At 25.0% G+C, this 11,474-nt stretch overlaps 1 protein-coding gene across 1 annotated transcript; it reads right to left on the bottom strand.

Annotated features, from left to right (window-relative positions):
- Window positions 1-5,704: 5,704 nt before the first annotated feature.
- Window positions 5,705-9,809, bottom strand: LOC145837897 (ubiquitin-ribosomal protein eL40 fusion protein-like). Its single transcript, XM_082945383.1, has 4 exons — window positions 9,790-9,809; window positions 9,047-9,158; window positions 6,316-6,505; window positions 5,705-5,861 (listed from the first exon to the last, which is right to left on the bottom strand). Exons 2-4 carry the CDS (start codon window positions 9,147-9,149, stop codon window positions 5,768-5,770), a joined length of 387 nt encoding a protein of 128 aa, XP_082801509.1. The 5' UTR covers window positions 9,150-9,158; window positions 9,790-9,809; the 3' UTR covers window positions 5,705-5,767.
- Window positions 9,810-11,474: the final 1,665 nt, after the last annotated feature.

Genomic DNA, 11,474 nt, shown 5'->3' on the forward strand with positions numbered 1-11,474 from the left:
AGCAGCCAAACTGAATATTATTTGCTGAAATATTTGTATTTACACCTGTGAAAATAAAAATACAACTAATGGTATCTCTTTACTTAGCTGTAATGTTTTTGATGTTACAAAATATAAAACAGGTTTTTATAGCGAATCTTAACAACAAAACCTACTTCAGTTTTAATAAAAAGTTACATTTAGTTAGTTATATGTCTGTGTTTTTAAAATCAACATAGTCGCATATTCAATGCTAAAACTACTTCAAACTTAGCAGATAGTAAATAAATGGAAAGAAATAGTCTTGGACAAGACGTCAACTTGTATTTATGGTGTATGACTAAATAACAAAAAAGTCTTTCGTGCACCAGGTCCTTATACCAAACATTTTGAGCACTTTTTTTTTTTTTTTCGTTCAATAAACAGTAATTAATACTATTGCATGGAGTTTTAAGAATGAAATTCTATAGCTTTATCAACTTAAAAACTAACAAAAAATGAAAATATGGCAACCCAGTTGGTAGTTTATAATCTTACTATACATAAGATCAATGTTTTTTACCTTATATAAAACAATGTCTCTAATTTTTTGAACATATAAAAAAAAATTTGAATTTGTTTTATAAATTCTAGTCAAATAATCTTTAAGAACAGTTTATAATCTTTACCAAAACAATGCCAAGGGTAGACCTGAGATAGAACTCGTTTAAAGTTATAGTAGAATAAAACTAAATATTTTCTTAATTATCGTTCTTCTAAGTTACATATAAATTCAGTCGTTTCATAAAGTACAAATCGTTTATCTTATTGTCTTGGTAAAACGAATAAAATGTTTCATTGTTTATCTAGTTTTCGCATTTAATAGCATGATTTTATCTGCTACAACTAATATTTATTAATTATTCAATAAATTGAGTAATACTTTACAACACAAAGATTCAGAAGAGGATCAACAACATCAGAAGAGGATCTATTAAACACATGAAGTGGTAATAAAAAATTTACAAAAACATTGAAACGTAACATCGAAGTTTTAAGTTGAAATTACATAATTTTTTACTGTGCAGAGAGGTTATAAAAATATTGTAAGCTAAGTGCTACCTAATTTGAGGCTAAAGAAGAACAATAATGATCTAAGTCTTTTTCGTTTGTTCAATAAACTTTTTTTTCTTTTTGGACAAAAAAAATCTACATTTTTATTTTATCTATGTAGTTAATAAGTCTAAGGCACTATAAAGTTCTGAATTAAAACTGAAGTATAATCATGTCATTAATTTATAAGCAGCACATTTTAAAACTTCTAAAAAAAATTTTTTCGAGACAAAAATATTTTTATACGGATACAACTTTTAAATTCTAAACAAGTAAATACATACGATTCAGTATAACAGATTTTGTAGTTTAAATTTTATTTTATTTTGTATAATCTAGATTGATAGTTATTTTTTCACAGCATTAGTTATATTAAAACAAAAATAGTTTTTATGAGTATTTTATATTTTGTAGAATTATCAAAAGTAGTATATATTAATATACCATAAATTTTTGTTCCGTTTATCTAGCTAAGAAGTAAAATACTTTCTTGATTTCTTTTAAATCTTTAGCTACATGTTTTATGCTACATAAATATTATCAGTAATAGGTTTTTTTTATAATTTTTACAAAAAAAGTTAATTAAAAGTTTTTTCATTAGTCCTGGACAAGACATTAAACTGTCTGGTGTATAATAAATTATGATTATTAAACAAAACGAAATTCTTAAAAACTTTTAGTCTGAGGATCTGGTAAACGAAATAAACCTTTCGGTCATCGAACCGTACACCACTCGATAATTGAAGGTTTTTTTTTACACCAGGTCGTTTGACCAAAGTTTTTTGAGCGTTTTTTTTTTTTTCATTTAATAAATATTGCATAACAACTTATAAATTGTAGTTTTTAAAGCCTAAAGTATAACTTAAAGTGCTTATAACATAGCAAAGTCACTTCAGTGATTACTTTTTAAAATTAATAATTAGATATTTTCAATATTAGTAACTGTAATCGTATTATCATTTTTTTTTAATTTTTTCCATATTTATATCTTTTTTAAATTCGTATCAATATCATATGCTATAGCTGCTATCTTTAACAGCGAGTCAGCTAATTTATTTCTAAACAAAAATTTTCTACAAAATATTCTGATTTGAACTTAGTCAAGTTAAGAAACAAGTATTTTTTAGATAACTTATTGATCAAAGGAGTATACAGTGCTTTTTTTTTTGAGTGTTTTTCAGAGTATGAAGGTTTTTTTTTACTTTGTCTAAACATTTAAAAAACTTAAAAATTAGTTAAAAAATAAATGCATTAGTCATTTCACAAACTAGTTAAAAACATTCTTTTCAATAGTTCTAAGTCGAACAAAAAATATTTAATACAATAGTTATAACTAAACCATAAAATGTTCAATTTAAAAAGTTCCTTTTGTACACCAGGTCCTTGGACTAAACTTTTTGAGCGTATTTTTTGTCGTTCAATAAATAATAATGATAAATCAAGTGTTTTTATTGTTATATTTTGTGAACTAAATTTTTTCGTACATGATTCAGTTTTTAATAATTTGTGCACCAATCCTACCTTAATTCTAATTGTATAATTTTAGTTATCTTAAAATGTTCTACCTTAAGGCAAGTAATTTTGTTTCAGACAAAAACACTGTTGATAGTGCGGTTATTCAGTCTTTCAGACTAAATTCTATCAAAGCTCTTGTTTTTTTTATGAAATATTACAATTAGATTTTGTTATTCCACAAACTTTAGTTATTGACACAGAAATTTGAGAAAGTTTATATAAATTCAATTTCCACGCTTAATGGTGTTAGAACTTTTTTTCATATTCTTTTACATAAGCATAAAAAAAGAGTAACCGTCATTGCTACATTTTACTAACATCTCTCTCAACATTTGGATATTATGGATGACCAATGCAACTTGTTCTAATTTAACTAACAAATTATATTTTTTGAAAAAAGAAACGTGTTACCAACTTATACAACAACTAATGTTCATAGCTAGAAACTTAAACTGTGTTTAAAGATTTACTTAAATACTGAGTATAGCATTTTTCTACAAAAAGTTTCCTTTTTAACGAAAAAGAAAATATCTAATAAGTGTAATTAAACTTGCTGCTCATAGACTGAAGAACTTTCTTCTCATCAGAAATTAAAGTCAAGTCTTTTATTTTTAAATGTCCTGTTCGATCCAACCAAGGATGTTTAGCGTGTTGGTATGAATGCACTATAAATGTATACGTTTGTCTAATGAATTTGTATGTCATCAAATTTTAAGTGTAAAAAATATATTTATTAACTATACTATAAGTGTTATTAGTTAACTGACATGAAGTTTTATTGTACATAGTTGAAACATACGAAAATTCTATTTATAACAAACTCTCAAGTTAGTGTCTTTTGCGAGACATTTTTTGTGTTCATATCTAAATTTCAAAACAGTTAAGGATGTGTTTGTACTCGAAATGGATAAATTATAATTCATCAAATGCATTTACAATAATAAAACTTGTTTTGAATACTCTACTGGCTAGAATGGGAATCGCTAACTTTGATTATATGAAATATAAACACTTGTAAGTTTTAAACTGTTACAAATCAATAACTATGGCAAATTTTAACCTTTTTGTTAATTTTGTTGAACAACCTAAATTAGTTTTCTGTAAGTCTCAACCTTTTTAATTAGAAGTTTGTTTTTATTACCCAAGTAATACCTTATAGATAGAGCGAGCTTTTTTTAGAAACGAGGCAGACTTACTTCTCAGGCATTATCGAAAAAAAAGTACTGTAAAATAAAAAGTTTTATGTTTAGTAGCAAAAGAAACGCAACAAATATATTCGTCAAATTTTATTAAAAAAATTATAGATTTTTCTTCTACAGCATTATTTGTTTTTTGTTCTAAAAGGCAGTATACGAAGCAAAAATTTTCTTGGCTGTTAGCGTTTGGTGTAAACTTGTTATAAAGATCATTTCCAAGAATTCAATCAGAACACAGGAAATTTTAAGTTATAATCAACTGCATTTTCCTAGATAAAAGGTCTCTTGCCAAGCGAAGTAAAGTAGTTTCTACCTCCTACATCTAACACAAACCAAAAAAAAGTTGTAATCATGTGATCTAGTGAGTAGCTACTTTGAAATTGCAGTAAGTGATCTAGTGAGCTCAGGGATCCCTAGTTATTGTTAAAATCCAATCGGGTCTCCATATCACAAATAGTTCCAACTAATTAAATAAACAAGATTCAATGTTTTTTTTTTGTAGAAAAAAGTATGTACTATTATATATAGTTAAAATCTAATGACACAAAAAACATCCCGAAAAGTACAAAATTAAACTGGTGATCTACCGGGTTCAGCTAAATTCAAACCACTAAAATGGATCCGATCTTACCCTAAATTTGTGGGTCCGATAGATCAATTTTAATTAATCCTAGTTTAATAATTGGGTTTTTAACAGTCCAGGTCATGTTTTGGTGAATCCGGTAGACCAATAAAGTAAACCCAATATAAAAATTACGATATAATCCCAACAGTTTGTTCTCTTAAATAAGACCGGTAAAGTTTTAATTGACTGTTCAATGTTAATCTTATTTGTTTCACACGTCGGTTTTATTTTTCTGTTATGTTTTAAACGTTAATGAGCTTTTGTATTAGTTTAACAATTTATCAACTTCCATTATCAAAGGGCTGGCCTTTCGTACATAAAAGCCGTATTTAAGGCATTGGCTTTAGTGGGCAGTTTTACTTTTGTGAGATGGTACTGTAAAGTATTTTAGAAGTCTGAACATTCAAACCTTGTCAAGATATTAAATAATCAAGGTTTCCAATCGTTTTTTTTTTTTTCAAAAATATTTTCAGGTTTTTCCAATTTCTTCTAGGTTTTTTTAAAAGCACTCATTTTGGGTCTATTCTTAGTTTAAAGTTAAGATACTGTGTTGTGAAGTATAAAAAATTGAAAAGATACTGGGCTTCTTTGAATACTTTTTTCCAACATAAAAATCTTGATGACAATTTTTTTTTGTGTCAACTCGAAATTTTACAACTGAACATGTGGAAAATTCCAGGATTTTTTTTTGGAAATTTCACCAACTCCAGTTTTAATTTTTTCTTAATTTGTAAAATCCCAGGTAAAGTCGCAACCCTGATTATGGCATTATGTATCACACATGTAATATTATTCAGGGTTGCCACACCTTCTATGAAATTAACTTCCGGGTTTTTTAACTTATTCGCTTTTGGGTCTATTTTTTAATTTAAAAACTGTGCCAAGTGGTTTAACAACATTGAAAAGATACTGTTAAGTGTGGTTTAGTGAAAAAATTTTATTACTTACAAATTTTTTTATCTTTAGGTTACGTTTCAATCAAAATTCTACATTATGTAAAAAAAAATTTAAATTCCAACTACGAATTGTATAGATTAAGGTAACAGTGTGCATTTTTTATGATATTAAATTTTTAAGGGTATTTAAGTTTTTAAGTACTTAAACTTTTCAACATTTAAGTTGCATTTAGATGTAAAAACTAAACAAATTTTTTGAAAAATAAAAATATTATAAAATGCAATTACTAATGGGATAAACTATAGCTATCGTTATAATTCATAATATTTAAACTATATGTCAAGTTAAAACTTGTTTTAAGCTAACAATACAAACTTATATATAAAATTAAAGCAAGACATTCGAAGCTCTAGAATTTTATTGTCTACATTTTATTGCAAGCACAAAAGAGAAAACAAAAAATTTATTTGAGTTTCTTCTTTGGGCGGAGGTGGTTGGTCCTGCCACATTTCTTCTTTCTGCAGTTGGTGGCACGGGGGTGGAGCCTGGCGTAACACCTGCGAAAATATTGAGGTTTAAATAAAATAACACATAAAAAATGAAGGTTTCAATATTTAGCTTGGCCACATCAGAACGCAAAAGGGCTGTTGTATTCATGCTGATTTTGATTTCATATTAATCAGAAATCATCATTTGTGGCTTTTTTAAAAATATTTAAATAACTCATTCATTATTTCAAACAGTGTAAAATTACAATGCTTTCTACAAAATTAAGCTATTTTTTATTTCAAATAGACTTGATTCTCAAAACAAAGCAATCAAATTTATTGCAATGCTAGAGTTTCAAATATTGATAATGAATTCTTTTGTTATATGTTTACTAATGCTAACAAACATTGAAAAAAAAACATATTAATAAAATATTTATACAAAATACACTGCAAAATTACCAATGAACTATTAGATAAACAAGTTACAAAATAAACAAAGAAAAACAAAACAGATACTCACTTGCGGCAGATCATTTTGTCGCAGTTGTATTTTTGTGCCAAAATCCTCAGAGATGGCTCAATGACACCTCCCCTCAGTCTCAGCACCAAATGAAGGGTGGACTCCTTCTGGATGTTGTAGTCTGACAGGGTCCTGCCATCTTCAAGCTGCTTGCCGGCGAAAATGAGACGTTGCTGGTCTGGGGGAATTCCTGTGAGATTTTAAGGAATTTAGTGACTATTTACATAATTATAAATACTTTTTATTTATTATACTGCACATCAGAACGCAAAAGGGCTGTTGTATTCATGCTGATTTTGATTTCATATTATATGTGAAATCATCATTTGTGCAGTTTTGTTAAAATAAATAGTTTCTCAACTTTTTTTTAAACCTTACTAATTATAGTAACTACATTTTGTAACTTTAGTTAACTTATTTAAAACTGGTAGTGTTTGATGTATTACAAGCGGAAAAAGTTGTTCACTAACAAAATAAAACAAATTTTACTTTTGTTAATAAATAACTTATTTACAATATTACATACCAATTGAACAAAAAAACTAGCGATGTATCTCACTTTATAAGCAAATACTACTTCATTACATTTAAAAAAAAATAAAGTTTGTTTACTATAACATAAGTAAACTACAAACAAAAACCTTTAGAAACAATAGTATAATATTTATTTATATAATTTATACTAAAACTTATTATTCTTTTTACTTTTTTTTTTCCAATAAAATGCTTCAAGTTTGTTTTAAAAAAGTTTGTATAAAACCTTAGAGAAAAATAACAACCAGATAATAAAATAAGAGGGTTCGTTTAGTACATTACTCAAATTGAACTGTAATTTTTTTTTTAATTTTTAGAATAAAATATTTAATCTAAATATTCACTTTATAGTTAGGTATAGGGTGGTATGCTATTATACTAATATTTTTAGTTTCAACAAGAAACCAACTTAATTTCAGAGTTTACTAAATCTAAATTTTTACTTTTATTAAACAGACTTTAAAATAGACTTTTAGAAAAATAACTGGACAAGCTCACAATTACACTCTTTATGTATTAAAAATATGCTTTCATAAACAGTAGTGGACAAAAATGAAAATTTTGAATGTTTTAAACTCATATAGGCTTTTATTTGTTTGTTACAAATAATTACCTTAAGATTTACTAATGTTTAGACACATTTTCAATACATATTACTTTATCTGAATCAAGTATTTAGACTAAAATACTTTTTAATTTTCTTATTTAATTTAACTTATTCAAAAGGCTTGTTTTACCCTATTACTTGAAAGGCTAAAAAAAATTTGAACACAACATTTAGAAAGGTGGCATAAGTTTTTTAGAAAAACACTCAAAAAATTTGTAAGCAAAAGTTTTTTGGCACATTTTAGTACTTAATTAACATAACTGTCCCAAGTAGTATAACAACATTGTTAAGAAACTGTAAAGTTATTTTAAATATGATATTTTTTAATAATAAAAAGGTTAATCATACCACAAAAAATTATCTTTAATTTAATTTAAATTAAAATTATTTTAAATTTAATTCAAATTAAATTATTTCCAGATTCTTTAGTAATTTTTGTTCATAATTTGACATTTTAAATGTATCAAAGTTTATGAAGTCTAAATTGTCAAACTCTACATTTTTTATCCAGGTTTTTGGCAACCCTGATTTATGTAAATGAACTAAAATAAATTTATTATTAAGTTCTACAAAAATGTAAATGTAAAAAGTAATAAGTTAACCCTTGTTTCCTTTTACAAGAGTAAGAATGTTTAGAAAAGCTACTCTAGATATTCAATTATAAATTTAAAAGAAACATAGTGAAACATTAAACAAAAGCTAAATTGGTGGGTTTAAACTACCAAATCAATTTTATTCAAGACATAATATTTAAAAAATTAATTTCAAATTGATATAAATGTAAAACAAAACATTTTCATCTATAATTTTTTAACTATTAAAATTTGAAGGCTTGATTTTGTTTACTTAATCATTTTATTTTTTGAACTTTTACCGCAAATTACATAACCTTTGATGTTTATGAGCATTTTTTAGTAGAAAAATTAAATTTAGACTTTATTTAATTATAACAGATTGTAAAAAAAACTTTCTAAAATTGATTCTTAACTAATGAAACAAAATGTTAGATTTTAGTTAGTAATTAATAAAAATTACAAAATGTGGGTTTCTGTCAAATACTTATTGTAAAAACTCTTACAACTCAAAAGACTATGTGAAATTGTTTACTGTGTAAAAACTGACTGCTTTAAGTTTATGATCTTTCTAAAAGATTTTATTTTATAGCCAGTTTTTGATCAAAAACATTGGAACTTTCAATTGAGTTTGAATGGTAAATATGGATAATGACAAAAAATATAATTAACAATAAGATGATACATGTTAAAATTTAACGTAGAAAGTATAAGAACATAAAAAATATATTGAATAAATAACAATAGGAATAAATATAAAAGAAAAATTGTTTATATTACTACACAACGTAAATAATCAATATAAAAATGTAGCATTAATAATTAAAATTTTAATTAGTTTTTGATGGTTATTTATTAACTAATATTAAACATTTAAAAATAATAACTAATATGTCGTAAGTTAATTTTAAGATTGTCAGATTGTAAATATATAGTTAAGTCAAAAACATATTTAATCATACATCAACACTTAACTATAAAAATTATATTTTTTTCAATATAAAAAATACATACCTACCTTCTTTGTCCTGAATCTTTTGCTTGACAACATCAATGGCGTCAGAGGGTTCGACCTCCAAAGTGATGGTCTTCCCAGTCAGGGTCTTGATGAAAATCTGCATTCTGGTTGTCTGTGGTGAATGTGTGCGTGATATTTGAAATGTTATTAAAAAAATTGTGTTTATATTTCTTACACAGGTTGTTATTTTCAAGTGTACAAATTGAAAAGTAGTAAGGTTTACAAAAGTATAATTTGATTAAATGGCCACAACTTAGACATATCTTCAGTTTTTAGTCTATTCTATGTAAATAGATATTTTGTTTTACACTTACTCAGAAATAACACTTATAAAATGCTTTAAGTAATAATAATATATTTAAAATTAAAATAACTTTTAACTATGTAATAACTGAGTAAACTATTTAGCATGTGGGCTTAACTGCTTTCTCAAGCTGGTGAAGATCAGTTAAGGGATGAGAAAAAAATTATTTCATTTATAACTTCAATCAACTTATATAACAGCTTCTCATGACATTACACATGGTAATTAAATCAAATTATTTTTACTTCATAAATGTTTTCAGTTTTTTATTTCACCTTTATATAGTATTAATAACTTGTACTCAATAACTTGTAAAATGTTTTTGCAACTTAATCTACTATGAACTGAGTTCACATGCTTGAAATATATATCTTTCTGATTAATAAATCTTAAGTAATGAACTTTTTGCAACAATTTATTAAAATTTGAATTAACATACCTTAAACCCAAAACACAGCTTGAAAGAGAAGTTTGTGATGGTAAAATCAAGTATTGTACATAAAAGCCAAAATAGACATTTTATGCTTTGAGAATATATACTCACTACCAGGGACAAAAAAACAGCTGTATACAATAGAACTCTTAAGCAAAACCACTACTATTACCAACTACAATACTTGGATAAAAAAAAGTAACTGTTTCTTATTTTAATATTTTGAATAGAAAAGTATGTCTTTAAAATATAAAAGAATTTGTTTACTTTATTAATTCAAATAAAAAACACAGTTTTTTTTTTAACAACGTTTCATTATTTGAAATATTTTTTTTAACAAATAAAAAGAATTTAATAACAAATTGTTTCCTGTAAGCCTGTATTTTATATTTATATAACCAACTAAAATATTTGACCACAATCATAGTAGCCAGAATTTAAATTATCTTAATTGTAGCTGTTCATTCAAAAGTTTTATTTTTGGTTAAATTTAATGCTCGTTATTCTTCCAATTTTAGTAAAAAATTATTAACAAAAAGTTAAAGTTAATTATTTTAGCATGGTGAGTCTAGTTACGAATCATAAAGTTTAAGAGTTGTATTTGTATAAAGGTCACTAAATCAAGATTCTAGAGTTCTTGAGTCTTAGATGTAGTTGTCGAAAGAGCAGTTTTTTGATTTATTTTTGGAAATTTCTTCTAACTCCTTATCAAGCAGATCCATTAAAAATCGAATTACATAAAATAGGCTGTTTCAAACTTTTTTTTTTATCTTTATTAGTCAAGAGTAGACACTTGAAGACTTTAGTTTAAGAAACAGTTGTTACCAGCACAGTATTTGCAGACACTAGAGTTACGCAATACTCAAATATTGACATTTATGGTTTTAAAAATACAAATGGACTTTTGTTATCATACTATTTTTTCATAAAGTTATTAATTTATTATTTTAATGTTGAAAATTTACATAGAAACAAAGCATTTATAGTTCTATGACTCAAGAAATAGTATTAAAATAAGTTTATCTTTTTATTGTTTTTCTTGAATGCAACTAATTGGTTATTAATTTTACACAAAGTTTAATAAACTTCGACAATCATAAATACTAGAATAACTCATAAGTCATAGTACTTTATAAACAAATTAAAATGAACAAACTAAAACTTCATACTTCAAAATAAGCATTTAAAATAGTATGAAGTTTAAGGTCTATGCGACATTACTGTAATTTTTTCTTTCAATTAACTACTATTGTTATTTGAATTTACTTAAACTGAAATTTATTTTTTAAAAGTTAATATCAGAATTAATTTTCATATAAATAAAGAAATTTTAAAAAACAATCTTTAATTGGTTAACTATTCAAATATCAGTTTAGTAATTCTATCTGCATTATTATACTCTGTATCTGTACAACTACAAGTACAACTGTGTTTATAATTAAATATAAAAAACAAATATCTTTTTAATCTGAATAACAATATTTTTAAAAAAAATCTTAATGCAAAAAATACTGACGAGGTTTTGGAGTAAAAATTAATTTGCAAAATAAACTTTTGATATTTTTTTTTAATAGTTAAACCAATAGAAAAACGACGTTAGTTTTTAATAATTTTAGTACTTTAAATTTTGGTTTTGAATTACTTCAATAAGCTTGTTTTGTTTAAATTTTAATTGGCAGATATTTTTAACA

Source organism: Thalia democratica, chromosome 6, assembly GCF_965202585.1.
Source record: "Thalia democratica chromosome 6, ktThaDemo2.hap1.1, whole genome shotgun sequence".
Taxonomy (NCBI): Eukaryota; Metazoa; Chordata; class Thaliacea; order Salpida; family Salpidae; genus Thalia; species Thalia democratica.

Coding starts and splice junctions, on each gene's coding strand:
- LOC145837897 (XM_082945383.1), bottom strand. CDS start 9,149: ATGCAGATTTTCATCAAGACCCTGACTGGGAAGACCATCACTTTGGAG. Junction 6,506..9,046: donor AAAGATTCAGGACAAAGAAG/GTAGGTATGTAT, acceptor AAAATCTCACAG/GAATTCCCCCAGACCAGCAA. Junction 5,862..6,315: donor GACAAAATGATCTGCCGCAA/GTGAGTATCTGT, acceptor ATATTTTCGCAG/GTGTTACGCCAGGCTCCACC.